Source organism: Mustelus asterias, chromosome 1 (assembly GCF_964213995.1).
Source record: "Mustelus asterias chromosome 1, sMusAst1.hap1.1, whole genome shotgun sequence".
NCBI lineage: Eukaryota > Metazoa > Chordata > Chondrichthyes > Carcharhiniformes > Triakidae > Mustelus > Mustelus asterias.
The window spans coordinates 160,856,550-160,876,225 of record NC_135801.1 but is presented as its reverse complement, the minus strand read 5'-3'; the positions used below and the strand labels follow the sequence as shown (position 1 = coordinate 160,876,225).

At 43.5% G+C, this 19,676-nt stretch overlaps 1 protein-coding gene across 1 annotated transcript in view; it reads left to right on the top strand.

The window, feature by feature from the left end:
• The window catches only part of npr2 (natriuretic peptide receptor 2), a 163,054-nt gene that overhangs the window by 68,298 nt on the left and 75,080 nt on the right, over positions 1-19,676 (top strand). Inside the window, exons 8-11 of the mRNA XM_078222101.1 lie at positions 1,709-1,829; positions 11,219-11,293; positions 15,972-16,049; positions 16,144-16,248. Coding sequence (XP_078078227.1) covers positions 1,709-1,829; positions 11,219-11,293; positions 15,972-16,049; positions 16,144-16,248 — 379 coding nt within the window. The remainder of the gene's footprint in view (positions 1-1,708; positions 1,830-11,218; positions 11,294-15,971; positions 16,050-16,143; positions 16,249-19,676) is intronic.

Below are 19,676 nucleotides of genomic sequence, written 5' to 3'. Positions count from 1 at the left end.
TGTCCCCTTTTTGCCCTCCTGATTTCTCTCTTAACTCTACTCCTACACCCCCTATACTCTTCAAGGGATCCACTTGATCCCAGCTGCCCATGCATGTCATGTGTCTCCTTCTTCTTCTTGACCAGGACCTCACTATCCCGAGTCATCCAGGGTTCCCTACTTCTACCAGCCTTGCCCTTCACTCTAAGAGGAATGTGCTTACCCTGAACCCTGGTTAACACACTTTTGAAAGTCTCCCACTTACCAGACGTCCCTTTGCCTTCCCATAGACTCCCCCAATTAACTGTTGCAAGTTCCAGCCTGATCAAAATTGGCCTTGCCCCAATTTACAATTTTAACTTTTGGGCCAGACCTATCATTCTCCATAGCTACCTTAAAACTAATGGAATTATGGTCACTGGTCCCAAAGTGATCCCTCACTAACACTTCTGTCACCTGCCCTTCCCTATTTCCCAAAAGGAGGTTAAGTTTTGCCCCCTTGCTAGTCAGGCCATCCACATACTGAATGAGAAATTCCCCCTGAATACACTCAACAAATTTCTCTCCATCCAAGCCTCTAATACTATGGCTGTCCCAGTCAATGTTGGGAAAATTAAAATCTCCGACTATTACCACCCTATTTTTCTTGGAGCTATCTGTAATCTCCTTACATATTTGCTCTTCAATTCCCGCTGACTATTTGGAGGCCTATAGTACAACCCTATCAAAGTGATTTCCCTCTTCTTATTTCTCAGTTCAACCCATATAGATACAGTGGGCGAATCCTCGGATATATCCCCTCTCAATACTGCAGTGATGTTTTCCTTAATCAAAAGTGCAACTCCTCCTCCTCTCTTACCTCCTGTTGTATCATTCCTATAGCATCTGTACCCTGGAACATTGAGCTGCCAGTCCTGTCCTTCCCTTAGCCATGTTTCAGTACTTGCTATAATATCCCAGTCCCATGTACCCATCCACGCCCTGAGTTCATCTGCCTTGCCCGTCAGGCCTCTTGTATTGAAATAAATCAGTTTAATCTGCACTTCCCTTGCTCTCTGTCTTGCTTTTGCCTGATCTGTCTGGTACTAGGATTACTGACACTGCCTTTACTATTTAATGTGCTCTCTTTAACTTCTGTGCTGTAATCAACCTTCTCTTCTGTCTCCCTACTGCTTTGGGTACCACCCCCCTGCCAAACTAGTTTAAACCCTCCCGAGTGGCTCTAGCAAATCTCCCCACCAGGATATTAGTCCTGCAGTTCAGGTGTAACCCGTCCCTCTTGAAAGGTCACCCCTTCCGCAAAAGAGATCCCAATGATCCACAAATCTAAATCCCTGCGCCCTGCACCAGCTCTTAAGCCATGCATTCATCTGCCTAATCTTCCTGTTCTTACTCTCACTAGCATGTAGCAATGGTAGTAGTCCAGAAATTACTACCTTCGAGGTCCTGCACTTCTGCCTAACTCTCTATATTCACACTTCAGGACCTCATCCCTTTTCCTACCTATGTCGTTGGTACCAATATGTACAACGACTTCTGGCTGCTTACCCTCCCCTTAAGAATGTCCTGCAACCGCTCAGAGACGTCCTTGATCCTGGGACCAGGGAGGCAACATGCCATTCTTCTCCAAATACTATTACCTTCACAGTGATATTTGTATAGTAGCAACAGATAATATATGCTTTAATAAATGATGTTTATGCCACTGTTTAAAATGATACTTAAATAGGAAACTAAAACTGGAGAAGGACCTAGCCAGTATGATGTGGCGGATCCGCTGGGAAGAACTGCAAATGGGAAACAGTGAAAAATTCCGGAAGAGTGCTGGTAGCAGGCTTACCTTATCACTGGTAAGTGGCTTTTCTTGTGAAAATGCACTAATCTTGTAGAATCTCAATATCAATCAGCTCAACAAGACCAGTAACAACTAAAGCTTAGCATGTCTAATGTTGGTGCTGTTAGCTGTTTATGGAGAGGCCGATGAGATAGACTGTTCACAGAAAATGTGATACTGTATGCTCTCAGGTGGGGGAGGGAGACAGGTGCTGCAACCTTTTTTTTGATGTGATTTATTATTGTCACATGTTTTGGGATACAGTTGAAAGTATTGTTTCTTGCACACTACACAGACAAAGTATACCATTCATGGAGTACATAGAGGAGAAAGAAACAAGAGTCACTGCAATAAGGCTTTTAACGTTTGCTTCATTTAGTTTCAGAATTTTGTCAGCAATAACACAGTCCCTGTTGCTCTGGTGATGGAGTGCTACATAACAAAAGAATGTGTGTTCATATCTCCAATTCACCAACCAGGAGATCTTGGGGGGAAATTATCCTGTCCCGCCCGCCACTGGAATCGTAGAGCGGGGGGGGGGGGGGGGGGGGGAGGTGGAGGCAGTGTTGTGGACCACGCAAAGGTCCATTGACCTCAGATGGGATTCTCTGGTTTTGGGGCGAGCGCGGCTGGAGAATCCCAAGCCTTTAATTTTGTTCACATCAATTGGAGGAGTTGCAACATAGAATTTGTCATAGAAATTACAAAGTAGACAGAGTACAGGAATGAGGTCTGGTGAACTGGTGCAGCGACAATAATCTCTCCCTTAACGTCAACAAAACGAAGGAGATTGTCATCGACTTCAGGAAGCATAGAGGAGAACATTTTCCTCATTTTCCAGAGGAGGAAGCATGAGAAGAATCTGACTGCAGCCTGGTTAATGTGCTATCAATCTTATCTAGCAGTTGTGCATTATTGGTTATATCAAATTGTGATGTAAATGGTATTGTGGGTAAGCTGCTGGTGCAGATTAATGTTTACTTTTTTTTGAAGTGAAATAAAGCACTTTCATTTGGCTGAAACTGGCAGCTAACGCTATCAGTGATCATTGAACCCAAGAATGTGATTGGCTTTGGTTGCTTTTTAAGCACTTTCTTTATAGTGATTTGACAGCATAATATTTAATGAGGTTACACTAGTTTTAATACTATTTGCAAAGCAGCAAATGTTAGTTTATAGAATCTTGCATTTTAAATTTTGTTGACTATAATTTATTTTCAATATGTACAAGTTGTCCATTGTGTTTTATTTTGCAACACAGCTTTTTATTAAACCCAAGTAAAACAACCCTTATTTTTTTACAGTGATGACACTATGTTCTCTTACACTAAGTCCAGCATTGGGTAGCTTTTTCATGGTTGACAAATAATGTAAAGTTTGTACTAGCTTACTGAAGAAAAGCAGTTTGAGGTAGTTTCTTGTTCTAGATGTGATCGCCAGGACATTTTGTACTGTGATGGAGGATTTTCAATTCCCTTTGTGAAAACATGCAAGTTATTTTTCCTCGAGTGCATTATATTGTGAGTAAGTAAAGAATGAGACTTAAGTTCTAACCTTTTCCTCCTCCTCGTCCCCTGCCACCCAGCACCACCACCAAAAAGGTTGTACTGTACTACTTGTAAACATTTTTGTTTCTTTCCTTATGCTGTTTTTCTTTAACAGCTGCAAAGCATTTATATTAACTCATAATGCACGCTATCAATGATCTGGTTTCAACATGTATTGATTGTACAGTATTGCCTATAGGGGCGGCACGGTAGCACAGTGGTTAGCACTGCTGCCTCATAGAGCTAGGGTCCCAGGTTCAATTCCGGTCTAGGGTCACTGTCTGTGTGGAGTTTGCACATTCTCCTCGTGTCTGCGTGGGGTTTCCTCCGGGTGCTCCGGTTTCCTCCCACAGTCCAAACATGCGTGGGTTAGGTTGATTGGCCAGGTTAAAAATTGCCCCTTAGAGTCCTGAGATGCGTAGGTTCGAGGGATTAGCGGGTAAATATGTGGGGGTAGGGCCTGGGTGGGATTGAGGTCAGTGCAGACTCGATGGGCCGAATAGCCTCCTTCTGCACTGTAGGGTTTCTATGATTCTAACATGCCCCTGTCTACATCAATGGGGACAAAGTAGAAAGGATAGAGAGCTTCAAGTTTTTGGGTGTCCAGATCACCAACAACCTGCCCACCAACGCCTCTACTTTCTCTAAGGAGAAGACGAAGGAAATTTGGCATGTCAGCTACAACTCACACCAATGTTTACAGATGCACCATAGAAAGCATTCTTTCTGGTTGTATCACAGCTTGGTATGGCTCCTGCTCTGCCCAAGACTGCAAGAAACTACAAAAGGTCATGAATGAAGCCCAATCCATCACGCAAACCAGCCTCCCATCCATTGACTCTGTCTACATTTCGCACTGCCTTGGCAAAGCAGCCAGCATAATTAAGGACCCCCCCCAGACATTCTCTCTTCCACCTTCATCCGTCAGGAAAAAGATACTAAAGTCTGAGGTCACGTACCAACCAACTGAAGAACAGCTTCTTCCCTGCTGCCATCAGACTTTTGAATGGACCTACCTTGCCTTAAGCTACACTCTAGCTATGACTGTAACACAACATTCTACACTCTTTTTTCCTTCTCTATGAGCGGTATGCTTTGTCTGTATAGCACGCAAAAAATAATAATTTTCACTATGCTAATACATGTGACAATAATAAATCAAATCAAATCAAATCAAAAAAGTAGAAATGATGCTGAGGAAATATCTCAGAGGTGGCCTCTTCCCACCTCAGCTGGTATTGTACCAAATATGTTTTCCCCTCTTGTTAGTTCTGTCACCAAGTGGACAATTTCACATTTTTCCATATTTCCCTCCTACTGGAATATTTTTGCCCACTCACTTAAGTAGATTCTTTACCTTCCCTCGACAACTTACTTTCTTACCTATCTTGGTGTCATTGGCAATATTATATTTGGTCCTTTCATCCAAGTCATTGATGTATTTTGTAAATAGTTGAGACCCCAGCACTGTTCCCTGTGGCATTCCACTAGTTACAACTTGGCAGACCATAAAAGACCTATTTGTACCTACTCTTTGCCTACTGTTAGCTAACCAAATTTTGATCCATGCTAACGTCTTACCCCTCATGCCTTAGCACCTTTGATGTTGGACTTTATCAAATGGTTTTTTGGAAATCCAAGTACACCACACCTACAGGTTCCTCTTTATCTGTCTCGCCTTTTACTTCCTCTGGCCTTATCTACGAGTGCATTCTTAAGTTTGTATGTTCTGGTTATCATTGCCCTAATTGCTATCCTGCTCTTTTACCTTTTGATTTATTACGTCTCTTCTCACATGCTCCCCTCCCCCCAGTTTTTTGTTTAAAGTCCTCTGTAATGCCCTGGTTATACAATTCACCAGAACGCCAATCCCAGCACAATTCAGGTGCAGACAGGCCCAAAGATGCAGCTCCCACTTGCTGCAATACCGGTGCCAGTACCCCACGAATCAAAACTATTCCAGTTTTTGGTTTTTGTTTTAAACATCATTCTCAACTTGTCCTGCAACCTTCAAATACTTGTGTTCGTATACCCCCACATCTTTCTGGTCCTATGCCTTCTTTAAAATTGTACCATTTTGTTCATGTTACTTCACCATATTCCTCCTACTGAAATTAATCACTTCAAATTTCCTTGCATTAAATTTTATCTGTCATATGTCTGGCACTTTCCTCAGTCTGTCTATGCTCTCATTCCTGTTACTGTCCTCCTCACTACATTTTCAACTTGTGTGTTAGTTCCAAATGTTTAATTATGCCCTGGATATCAAAATGATCTTATAGAGGTCTATAAAATAATGAGGGGCATAGATCAGATAGATAGCCAATATCTTTTTCCAAAGATAGGGGAGTCTAAAAATAGAGGGCATAGGTTTAAGGTGAGAGGGGAGAGATACAAAAGGGTCCAGAGGGGCAATTTTTTCGCACAGAGGGTGGTGAGTGTCTGGAACAAGCTGCCAGAGGTAATAGTAGAGGCGGGTACAATTTTGTCTTTTAAAAAGCATTTAGACAGTTACATTGGTAAGATGGGTATGGAGGGATATGAGCCAAATGTGGGCAATTGGGACTAGCTTAGGGGTTAAAAAAAGGGACGACATGGACAAGTTGGGCCGAAGGGCCTGTTTCCAGGCTGTAAACCTCTGTGACTCTATGCAGGTCATTAATATATATCAAAATTAGCAGTAACACTGATACCAACTCCTAGGGAATACCACTGCGTACTTCCCTCCAGTCTGCAAGATAATTGTCCACCAATACTCTGTTTCCTCAGCCAACTTTAGAACCATGCAGACACTGCCTCCTTCAAATTTGCTAACAGTTCTATTATGTGGTACTTTATCAAATGTCTTTTGAAAGTTCATGTACCCAACATCAACTACTCTACCCTCTTCAATCCTCATGATTACTTTATCAAAGAACTCAATCAAATTAATCAAACACCATTTTGCTTTGGCAAATTCAAACTTGCTTGCATTTATTGACTCGTATTTTTTCCAAGTGCCAATTAATTTTGCCCCAGATGTGAGACTGGCTTTTCCTGAGAATAAGGAACCATGAGAGAGGCCGTTTACTGATATTGCTTTCCTGATGTCTGAAAGTCAGGAGCTCTCATGAGATTTTGCTTTCCAGAAGTCAGGGTCAGGTGGAAGTCAGGAAGGGGAGGGGTAGGGGAGTAATGGAAGGGATAAGGGATGGGTATGGAAGTGGAAGTAGAGGGGACAAGAAGGGGCCTTAGGGTGTATGGGAGGTCATGGAGCGAACGTAGGCAATAAAGGGGGCATCTGTAAGACCTTTTGAGCTTACCTGTTAAAAGGTTCTAGACTCCTCAGCAGACTTCTCCCAAGGTTCACATACTGACTTACCTTAGGGTTCCCGCAGGTGTCCAAATCCTGACAAGTCAGAGGATGTGCACGCGGGGTCATGACCTGACATGTTTCCCAACTAGGGGAAAAGGGGCTGGGTATGGAATGGATAGGGAATTTTGAAATTCTGGTCTCACGGAACTCATTTTACCCACTCCTGACTCATTTCTGGGCAGGTGCAGGAGGAGAAAAATCGAGCTTAATTGTCTTTAAAGGTTTGTCTACCATCGTGTCAGGTTTCCTGACTTGTTGAGTGACATTTGCAATCCTTCAGTCCTTTGACATTTCTTCCAAGGATTGGAAGATTGTGGCTACAGTTGGAATTTGCACCCTCACGTCCCTGAACAACCTCAAATGCATTCCGTCCATGCCATTGACTTTCCTGATTTGAATGCAGCCAACCTTTCAAAGACCTCTTTATCTATTTTTATCCCTTTCAATTTTTCTCCTACATCCTCTCTCACTGTGACACTGGTAGCATCGATTTCCTTTGTGAAGAAATGAAAAGGCGTGGTTTTTTCACTGAAATAAAATGTAGTTTTACTGAACAGTATTGCTTCTATGCTGAAATCTGATGATCAGCACACTGATTGAAAACAAAGTTGTTCTTCCTGCAGCACAATGATAATGTTACAAGGAAAATGTAATTGTATGTAATCTACTCTCCACAGTTGGAGAAAAGCTACATATAGCTTTTTGGACACCAAGCTGATAGCCTTTAAAGAATGACCTAACTAGCAAATAAATCATCATCTAAAAATAGAATGAAAACAAAATAGACATATGGTGCTTTTCTGTGCTGCTGAGGATTGGTGCCTGTTGAATAAATACATAAATAGTTTTAATTTGCTCAATGAACACCCAGAAAATAGACTTGGAAAGAAAAGCGAGCTTTGAATTTTGTCAGTTTCATAGAAGTAACATTCACGCCACACAAGTGCCAGGCAATGATCACCTCCAACATGAGAGAATCCAACCATTCCCCCATGACATTCGATAAAAGCAAATTACTGCAGATGCTGGAATCTGAAACCCGAAGAGAAAATGCTGGAAAATCTCAGCATCTCCTACAGATGGCAACATCTGTAAGGAGAGAAAAGAGCTGACGTTTCGAGTCCGGATGACCCTTTGTCATGACCCTTTGACAAAAGGTCACCTGGACACCGATTGTCGTCGGTGCAAACTCAATAGGCCGAATGGCCTTCTTCTATGGGTGGCACGGTGGCACAGTGCTTCGCACTGCTGCCTCATAGAGCTAGAGTCCCAGGTTCAATTCCGGTCTCGGGTCACTGTCTGTGTGGAGTTTGCACAATCTCCCCGTGTCTGCGTGGGTTTCCTCCGGGTGCTCCAGTTTCCTCCCACAGTCCAAAGGTGTGCAGGTTAGGTTGATTGGCCATGATAAATTGACCCAGTGTCAGGGGGATTAGCAGGTAAAATGCTTGGGGTTGCGGGAATAGGACCTGGGTTGGAGTGTGGTCAGTGCAGACTCGATGGGCCGAATGGTCTCCTTCTGTAGTGTAGGGATTCTATGATGACTCAAAACGTCAGCTCTTTTCCCTCCTTACAGATGCTATTAGACCTGCTGAGATTTTCCAGCATTTTGTCTCTTGGTTCCCATGACATTCAATGGCATCACCATCACTAAATCACCAACTACCAATATCCTGGGGGTTACCATTGACCAGAAACTGAACTGGACAAGCTACATAAATACTGTGCATACCAGAGCAGGTCAGAGGCTGGAAATTCTCTAGCGAGTAACTCACCTCCTGACTCCCCAAAACTGTCCACCATCTACAAGGCACAAGTCCGGAGCATAATGGAATACTCTCCACTTGACTGGATGAGTGCAGCTCTAACAACTCTCAAGAAGCTTGACACCATCAGCACAAAGCAGCTTGTTTGATTCACACCAACCATTCACCAACTTAAAACAAGCTCCTCACTGATGCACAGTGGAGCAGCATATACCACATATAAAATTCATGGCAACAACTCACGATTGCTCCTTTGACAGCACCTACCAACTGCGCGACCTCTATTACACAGACACATAGGAACATCACCAGTTGCAAGTTTGCCTCCAAGACGCACACCATCCTGACTTGAAACTATATCCCTGATTCCTCACTGTCCCTGGGTCTAAATCCTGGAACTCCCTTACCAGTAGTAATGAGGATGTACCCGCATCAGATGGGCTACAAGAAGTAGGCTCCCCACCAGCACCTCAAGGGAACTTATGGCTTAGCCAGAGGCACCCATTTTCCACACAATAAAGAATATAAGTTTATGGTGCAGAGACCAAGGGAGTTATAATGGGACAAGAAACAAAAGCTGTGGATCACAGAGGTCTAAATGGCAGAATAATGAACAGTTGCCATCTGAAACCAAAAAAAAGGAGAAAAAATTGAAAGTATAACTAAAATCTCTAAATAGGAAAGAAACAAAATAGGGGCTGAGATTACGGTCTGAAATTGGTGATCTTGAGTCCATATGAGAGCAACGTGGAGAAGAAACATGACAGGTGATTGGAAGCTCAGGATTAGGCTGGTAGACAGAGGGGAGATGTTCTGGAAAGTAGTCAGCATTTGGCTCCCCAGTGTATAGCAGACTGCATTGCAAGCAATATGTTTGTATCAAATCCCATTTAACAGAGCCGTCAATCCATTTTAAATCAACATATTAGCCCCCGCTGTTCAAATAGCAAAGAATGGAATGTGGTACAAAGACTGATATGAGATCACACAATGCAGGTTCCACACTTACACTTCTGTTGCTTGTCATATTGGCCTGATGGGCCCGTCTAATAAAATACTTTGGTTTCTGAACTTGAAAACACTTTTAAAAAACTAAAATATAAAATTAAAATGTCCAATCCAGTAGTTGGTAAGGGCCAACAAAATTACATTCACGTTGATTACAGCAAGCTGAAAACACAGATACTTTTCTTAATTTATATTTTCATTTTAAATATCTCAAGGTGGTTCCGGCATTGATTTGCCCAATATGACTTCCTAACTAGCTTGGAGTTAACAGTGAACCACCTTTTACAATCATACGATTTTTCTGTTTTTGAATAAAATGTTATGTCTCTACTGATGGAGGCATATAGCCCAAAGGGGAAGCTGAGTTCAAAACCTTTCTGAAAAATAATCTTGGAAGATCTTTCACCATGCACCCAAAATTAGCAGCATTTCTCTCGAGTTATCCTACATCACCTCACACTGTTAGGACACCTCTGAGTTAGTCCCTGAAGGAAAATTACACTTCTTTTTTACACAATAAAACCTGTTTTGAAAACTGTACTGTAGCCAAATTTGCTGATGATACAAAGTTAGGTAAGAAAGCAAGTTGTGAGAGGACACTTCAGCAAAGAGATACAGATAAGTGAGTGGGCAAAAAATTGGCAGTGTGAATGTGAGGATGAAATCAGGATGGAGGAAGTGGAAGAGGGGATGAAGGTGGAGGGGAGTCAGCAGCAAAGGAATGGGAGTGGGTCTCAGCGCCGCCCCACTGTTTCCCGATGCCAGCTCCCTGGATGAGACACTGGCATTTAAAACATGGCACCTCCCCTCTAGGAGCTCATAAGCAAAATGCAACGGGGATTTCTTTTTTGGGCATGATGAGTCCTCCACCGGCAACAGTGGGATGAGGCCCTTAAGTGGGTTTTAACTGCTCAGTTAAGGGCCTCAATGATAGCAAGATGGTAAAGTGATGAGTTTCCCACCAGAACCCTCCCCCATGGTTATGTGTCCCTCTGTCTCCATACCCACCTTGGGCAAGGGCATTAAATTTCACCCATTATGTTAAATGCAGCTTGATATTTTATTTGGAAGTCAGGTACGAAACAAGTTATTAGTAATGAGTAGCAGTGAGATGGTATATTTGAACAGTTGCAGTGACCTGTCCTGACATCCCATTCATCCCACCATGGAGAAGATTGTTTTCTGTACCTTCCATTGGTAAAGTCCCTCAGGTCTACAAACCTGGCACAAGAGATTACAGCTTCTAAGACCTGGACAAATGGGCAGGTAATGTTTGACATTCAGTAGAACAATTGTTTAAAGTGTAATCGTATGCCTTTGCAACATTAGGCAGTATTTATTGAGAACTCTTTGTGCCTGCTGTTTAGACCATTTAAGTAAATTGGAATAAAAGTAAATTATTGCAGATGCTGGAAAATGAAACAAAAGAGAAAATGCTGGAAAATCTCAGCAGGTCTGGCAGCATCTGTAAGGAGAGAAAAGAGCTGACATCGCTAGTCCAGATGACCCTTTGTCAAAGCTTATGTAAATTGAGATACGCCCATGTTTCTGATCTTATTTTTCGTGGCAGAGTGAAGATGAAAACTTATCCTTTCAGCATTACGTCTTTGCTGTACTTTGAAAGTAAAGCAATATGCATATCATTGTGTTTTGGAAACCATTTAAACAGTTGCTGGGTTATAATACTTTAAACTGGCATGCTGTTTCATTTTCTTATTTGTTTCATCAATAGCGGGGATCCAGTTATTGCTCCTTAATGACAACACAAGGGAAATACCAGCTCTTTGCAAAGACCGGCTACTTTAAGGTACTAATCTTGCTTCTGTCTCCAGACAGTGTATCTGTTTACATTGTGGCCATGATATCAGACTTTCAAATGAACAATTGTGGAGGAAAATGAAGCAGGATTTGCGATAATGCACCGGCCAGCCACCAGAAATCCATAGCTGCCAGAAACAACAAATCCACTCGCCTTTCCAACTCAAGAGTGAAATCTGTTCCTTGGATTGCTTTAGTGCTCCAAACTCCCCAGGGTGGCTCCTGGTCAGGGTGCCCATCTGCAGAGTTTGTCACCTCAGAATGCCATACAAGGCCATAGATAGAAAAAAACTATTACCTCTTACTCTCTGATATATAAATAAAGGAAATAGTTCCATTGCATAATTAATCTAAATGTACTAAACTAGATATTTATACATTTGCTGTCAGGTTATTTTCCTTGGCCAAGCACCTTCTGGAGCAGTATTGGAATGGGTTTCTTTTCTCTTTTTACTCAGCTGTAACTGTCTTCGTGATATCTCTAATGAATCCCCTTATCCATTGCGTTACATGGAAAGGGTTTGTTTTTTGGTACAGAGTAATGTTTTAATAATTCTTCCTAACAACATAAACACAGCAGAAATGGCATTTTGCCTGCATAAAGATCCGTACTGGTTCATAGTAACTGGAAGGCAGTGATGGGAAAGGAGGAAAACTTCCTTAGACGAAAATGAAAGGATTAGGGAGACAATGTTATCTTGGTTTAAAGCTGAAGACTATAAAATAATGAGACAGTTATCATTCAGAACCATCTCCAGCCCTATGGTACCTGGGACTGAAGCTGCAATTTACAACTTCACTGCTTTGTCACTGAGGTGTTTTTATAGGTAACAACATTTTCAAATTTTCGGTCTTGCCAGCTAAGCACTTTCTGTTGGCGACAGGACTATCAGACCATAAGATATAGGAGCAGAGGTAGGCCATTCCGCCCATCGCATCTGCTTCACCATTCAATGAGACAAACTTTGTGGCAAATGACAATGCAGTTCTTCAGCTCGTAACAGGCGAATGGCAATAGTAAATACTGCAGATGCTGAAAATCAAAAATAAAAACAGACAATGCTGGAAAAATCTAGCAGCTGAGGGTCTATGGAGGGAGAAACAGATTTAACATTTCAGGTGGATAGCCTTTTATCAGAGTTCCAAGTATATTCTTCTTTTTATTAAAAGACAGTGGTTCAGCCATGACACCCATTTCAAATCATAGGAAAAGCTGCACAGCGGACACCACCAGGTGCCAGACATCCCCTAGTATTTGATACTAATATTAAAGAACACAGCAAAATGGGGTCAGAAATGACCATATCTGTGCTTTGTATTGTCACATATTTGTGACCTAACACACTTGGATTGGAATTTTCCGACCGTTCACGCCCCCAACGGGATTTTCCCATCCCGCTGCAGTGATTGGAGACTTGGCTTGTCGCCAAATTCTCCATCTTCGCTGCAGGGGGAGCGTGGCATGAACGGGTCATAAGATCGCACCCTTTGTCCCTTTACTACAGTGACAGAAGTAAAAGTGACAGTGACAGAAGTAAAAGTAGTACTTTCGAAATAGCTGGAGTGTTGCAAGATCGAAGAAAACAATAAATAAATACATTTTGTATCACATTTGTGCAAAGATTTCACATCAGTGCCTGAGAGAGTGAGCATCAATTCCATAGGTTATTTCAGTATTGCTTTCGTTAAGGCTTGTCAAGCACACCTAAAGCTCCACTACCCTTTACATTTATTCAAACTGATGAACAATTTAAAAACCTCAAATTTTGGTCTTACTCTCACGATATAAAAGCACACAGGTTAAAGGAATGATTGCCGGTACAATATAAATAACAAAAGAATCATGTTGTAATTTTATTCATTAAGGAAAGAAGATAAAATACAAATGGCAATAGGAACTCGGTGGATAATTTCTGTGGCAATTAATAGAAATGTGGATAATTGAAATTCCATGGTTATGCGATTTCAAAAGCTGTTATCAGATGCTTAGAAATGGATTTTAAAAACTCTTCAAGGACATATATATAAAATTTTACGCAATTATACCAACATACATAAATACTTTTTCAGCACTTACCCTCTACTGTGGGTGGTACTAGGGGCGGCACAGTGGTGAACACTGCTGCTTCACAGCACCAAGGACCCGGATTTGATTCTCGGCTTGGGCTACTGTCTGTGTGGAGTTTGCACGTTCTCCCCGTGTCCGCGTGGGTTTCCTCCGGGTGCTCTGGTTTCCTCCCATATTCTGAAAGACATGCTGGTTAGGTGCATTGATCCAAACAGGTGCTGGAATGTGGCGACTAGGGGAATTTCACAGTGACTTCATTGCAGTGTTAATGTAAGCCTTACTTGTGACTAATAAATAGACTTTACTTTACTGCAACCCTCTCATTTCCCTTCATTGTTTTTTCAATTGAGTATTTTAGAATATAAAGACTTCCTGAAGTTTTCATGATTTTAAACCTAATCGAAAATTAAACATTGAATTAAAAACAATAGTTTTTGCTGTTACTGTCCCAACTTTATTCTCTGAAACAACCATTGATGAACCAAAACAGATTACACGTTTCTCTGGATTTACTTGTTGAGTACTAGGTTTCATGTGCAATTTGATGCCTTTTCTCTATCTCCTCGAAATTCTGCCTAAATCTTCCTCTCTTATTCTTTGCACTCATGCAGAGGCATCAAAAATTCAAAAAAACTAACTAGTCCTGAGCTTCATTGTCTTCATAGAATCCCTGCAGTGCAGAAGGAGGCCATTCGGCCCATTCAGTCTGTACTGACCACAATCCCACCCAGGCCCTATTCCCGTAACCCCACACTTTTTCCCTGCTAATCCCCCTGACACTAGGGTCAATTTAGCCAATCAACCAAACCTGCACGTCTTTCGAACTGTGGGATCACCCGGAGGAAACCCACGCAGACACGGGGAGAAAGTGCCAACTCCACACAGACAGTGACCCAAGCCAGGAATCGAACCCGGGTGCCAGGCGCTGTGAAGCAGCAGTGCGAGCCACTATGCCACTGTGCCACACAAAATGAGACAATGAATTCTGATTGGGAGTTAACAGCAAAAGCCCCATCCCTGGATCGTCTTGAACCCTGTAAGAGTTTTAACAACACCAGGTTAAAGTCCAACAGGTTTATTTGGTAGCAAAGAGCAGGGCTCCGAAAGCTAATGGCATTTGCTACCAAATAAACCTGTTGGACTTTAACCTGGGGTTGTTAAAACTCTTACTGTGTTTACCCCAGTCCAACGCCGGCATCTCCACATCATGGTCTTGAACCACCAACCTTTCAGTTAATAGCCAAATGTGCTAGCCAATTGCGCCACAGAGATTGAGATCTTGTTATAGATTCTTTATGCTTGTTTATTCTTCGAGTGCTAGCAATGAGTTTGTCTGTTTGCCAATGTGAAGTAGAAGAGAATAGAATGATACGCGGGCAGGATGGGAAGTGATTGTTAGAGTGGGAGGACCTCGGCCCAAATTTTTTGGAAGGCGGGTGCTCAAACCCCCATCCTCTGGAGAGTTGGCGGGGAACACAGCACTGCTGATTCCAATTGGCCCACTGCCAATTCACGCTCAAATGAGCATTGATTGGCAGCAGGTGGGACTTCCATCTCGGAAGGAGGTCCCACCTTGGAGAGCTGTTAGCCAATCAGATTGGCCCATCTGGGCACAGCGTGGCAATGGCCAGAAGAGGTACTGCAGTGCCATGCCTGGGACTAAGTGCAGGGATCTAGTATGAGGTAAGAGGCATATGTCCTGAGGAGTGGAAGGTGAGGGTAAGGAATGGCCTGGCGGAGTGGGTGGGGACACAAGGAGGCGAGGAGGGGCAATGGGTAATTGAGGGATTGGCTCGGGAGGTGGAGGAGATAGCCAAGAGGTGTCTGGTTCATGAGGGGAGGGTGCCCCAGTCAGCAGGTGGCCTCCAATAGAATTGCCCTCCTTCCCCCCCCCCCCAAATCGAGACCAGTGAATTTTTCTATTTTCCCACCCTCAACTATGCAACGCCCACCGGCCTGAAAATTGAGGCTGGCTTGGAAACGGCCTTTAAGTGGTGACTTACAGACCTAAATAAGGGCAAGGGCAGGCTGTCCATCCGGGGCCCTGCCGCCCCTTCATAAAATTGCGTTCGGGTTGGGTCAGGCAAAATCCCAGAGGGAATCCCTCCATTCAATTGCATTGTCCCCCTGCCCCCTCTATCCCCACCTCAGAAACAACTGGGGGAGTGTAACATTCAAGCTCTCAAATGGAGTATACAGCCAATTGGACCAAATGACCTATTTCTGTGACGCTGTGTAACGTTCCACACTTACACAAAAATGGTGTCTTGTCAGCCTCATTTTAACCTGCTTGTTAAATATAACACCTGGGTTTTATTGTGGTAGCTGAAGAAAGACTCATGAAGCAGAAATCAAGCCTAACATTGATACAGCATGGGTGTGCATTGTAGCAGATTATCATCAATGCAACATTTGTCCAAAAACTAGAAAACAACTTTTTAAAAACATCTTTTCATCTTCTGTTAGTTAAGTAAACTTCCTCTTGATAATTTAAATTAACTTTTAGACCTGCTTTTTAAAGACACTGAGGTTTTCTTTCCTCCATCAAAATGTACTTTATTTTACTCGTTAAATTAAAATGTTAATTGCTTATTTTCAGGGTAATTTAGTCGCAATTAAATATGCAAACAAGAAAAGGATTGAGCTCACCAGGCAAGTGCTGTTTGAATTAAAACACGTAAGTGCACAGTTTTCTGCCAACATCATTGACAATGTTATCAGTGTCGTATCCATCCGATCACGAGTGTAGCCAGTATTAATCTCTCTTGCAGATGCGGGATGTGCAGTTTAATCATTTGACAAGGTTCATTGGAGCCTGCATCGATCCACCAAATGTCTGCATTGTAACAGAATATTGCCCGAGAGGAAGTCTTCAGGTAAGACGATGAGAAATGAAAGCTGAACCCATGGTAATTTCTGGTTGAAATATTTTCGCTGCAAGTCACCACATTTAAGCATCAAGCAGCTGGCTACAAGAAATTTGATTCTTAATTTCAGTTTCTAACAGAGAGAGGCGCATGTTATTTTACTAAAATAATCACTTATTGCTATCTATTAACCAATGGTACATATTATGCTGGAGCAGTGAAAATTGTTTATTGCTGTCATTTTGCTGCCAAGTGCTGTGGCCACAATACTTGGTGGCATCCGGCCTGTATTTTCAATGCTGAGAGTGTTTTTTTTTGGGACCAGAATTGTATCCATGCAAACGCTTGTTACAAACGGCATTTTGATTGGGTGGTTTGTGTGTGGCCATTGGAACTGTGAGCTGGAAGTATGACTTTGCCAGTGATACTCGCATCCCAAAGAATGAATGAATAAGATAGCTTACACACAAAGCGATGATAAACTACAAAGATGAGGCCAGCCGAAACACATAATGGCAATTAAACAATGGGGACAGAGGAAGCAAATACTTACTGGCATAAAGAGCACCACATGAATTTAAGAGATATATGAAATATGCTCAATACACTCATGTGAACGAGTCGGCCTTATAAATAATGGAAGCCTCGCTGGCTCCTCCAACTTGTTTCCTTGTAAAAAGGAAAAAGGTCATAAATCCATGTGTGACAATCACAGAGGAATCCTGTTGCTTGTGATAGCTGATAAGATTCCAATAAAAGTTCTACTCAACAGATTGATAAACCATTTTGCAGAATATGCACTGTCGGAGGCAGAGGCACTTGTGAAAATGGGCGGAATCCGATCCAAAATTGTCAAAGTGTTGAGTTCTGACCGAAAACCTGTGTTTCTCTTCAAGGGAACAAGCAGCTTTTCGCGCCAGATCTTATGGCACCTTGTCCAAAAAAGAGGGTCTGCTTCACGCCATCATTTCAAGGGCTTGGGTCTGAACACGCTGGCAAAGCCCAGCTGCACATAGTTCGCCCCAGTCAGAGTTAAAAATAACCTTCCCCTCACCACACCATGAAGTATCAGGGTGTCCCCTTCACTCCGCCCCTCCATCTCCTTCATCACTGGCACCTCCCTCTCCCCTTCCTTCATTGCCGACATCTTCTCCTTTCCCCATCCCCCAAATCAGTCGTCATTGGCATCCCCCTCTCTCTGTACCCTCCCAACCCTTTCATCATCACCAGCATCTCCCTCTCCTCCTCCCAAACCATTGCTGGCACCTCCCTCTTCCAAAAAATACATCAGTGACATTTCCCTCACCATCCCACACCGCCCCCCCAGCCACCATCGTCTGGATAAACCTATTGCAATGTGCCGGCGTATCGCCGTGCTTGTAAATATGATGGGGGGTGGGAGGGGGGGGCGGTGCTGACAATTATATTTAAATTTATTAAAATCCATTTAAATTCGGTTCTCACTCTGAGGGTGCAAACCTTTGTGGGTGAGAGCCGGGGAAAATCACGGAATGCGGTCGCTCTGAGAGATTCGCGTTTCCCAATTCACTCCGGATTTTCAGCCTGTTTTGCTCTTCTCTCTAACTGTGAACCTGGCTTGAAAATCGCCTCCATCATCCTCATCCTTAGACAAACACAAGAGAAACGTCACCAACGACAGCTGGAACTTTACTGTGTCTTTGCTGACCTGACACAGTAAATATAGAGGCTTTGTGGACAGTCTTAGTGAAACCTGGATGTCCTGATGGAGCTGTGAATCTGATAGATCAGAATGGAATGGCCACAGTCACTGACTGCTGACCCCTTTGACGTAACAATTGTTGTGAAGCAGGAATGTGTCATGGTCCCCCCCCCCCGTACTCTTCAGTATTTTCTTTGCTGCCTGGCATTCTGGAGCATTTGATGGTAATGTTGATGGGATATGCATTCAATTCAGAACAGATGGTCATCTCTTCAACCTGAGATGACTGAAATCCTCAGCAAGGTATCAGAGATGATGATACGGGAACTGCTGTTTATGCCCTTCTATTACATAGAACATAGAACATAGAAAGCCACAGCACAAACAGGCCCTTCGGCCCACAAGTTGCGCCGATCACATCCCCACCTCTAGGCCTATCTATAGCCCTCAATCCCATTAAATCCCATGTACTCATCCAGAAGTCTCTTAAAAGACCCCAACGAGTTTGCCTCCACCACCACCGACGTCAGCCGATTCCACTCACCCACCACCCTCTGAGTGAAAAACTTACCCCTGACATCCCCCCTGTACCTACCCCCCAGCACCTTAAACCTGTGTCCTCTCGTAGCAACCATTTCAGCCCTTGGAAATAGCCTCTGAGAGTCCACCCTATCCAGACCCCTCAACATCTTGTAAACCTCTATCAGGTCACCTCTCATCCTTCGTCTCTCCAGGGAGAAGAGACCAAGCTCCCTCAACCTATCCTCATAAGGCATGCCCCCCAATCCAGGCAACATCCTTGTAAATCTCCTCTGCACCCTTTCAATGGCTTCAACATCTTTCCTGTAATGAGGTGACCAGAACTGCGCGCAGTACTCCAAGTGGGGTCTAACCAGGGTCCTATAAAGCTGCAGCATTATCTCCCGACTCCTAAACTCAATCCCTCGATTAATGAAGGCTAGTACGCCATACGCCTTCTTGACCGCATCCTCCACCTGCGAGGCCGATTTAAGAGTCCTATGGACCCGGACCCCAAGGTCCTTCTGATCCTCTACACTGCTAAGAATGGTACCCTTCATTTTATACTGCTGCTTCATCCCATTGGATCTGCCAAAATGGATCACTACACACTTATCCGGGTTGAAGTCCATCTGCCACTTCTCCGCCCAGTCTTGCATTCTATCTATGTCTCGCTGCAACTTCTGACATCCCTCCAAACTATCCACAACACCACCTACCTTGGTGTCGTCAGCAAACTTACCAACCCATCCCTCCACTTCCTCATCCAGGTCATTTATGAAAATGACAAACAGCAAGGGTCCCAGAACAGATCCCTGGGGCACTCCACTGGTCACTGACCTCCATGCAGAGAAAGACCCCTCCACAGCCACTCTCTGCCTTCTGCAGGCAAGCCAGTTCTGGATCCACAAGGCAACAGCCCCTTGGATCCCATGCCCTCTCACTTTCTCAAGAAGTCTTGCATGGGGGACCTTATCGAACGCTTTGCTGAAGTCCATATAGACCACATCCACCGCTCTTCCTTCGTCAATGTGCGATACATTGTGGGCATGGCTTTCAAAGGGTCATGGAGGGGTGGCACGGTGGCACAGTGGTTAGCACTGTTGCCTCATAGCGCCAGGGCCCCAGGTTCAATTCCGGCCTTGTGTCACTGTCTGTGTGTACCTTTGCCTTCTCTCCGTGTCTACCTGGATTTCCTCCGGGTGCCCAGGTTTCCCCTCACAGTCCAAAGATGTGC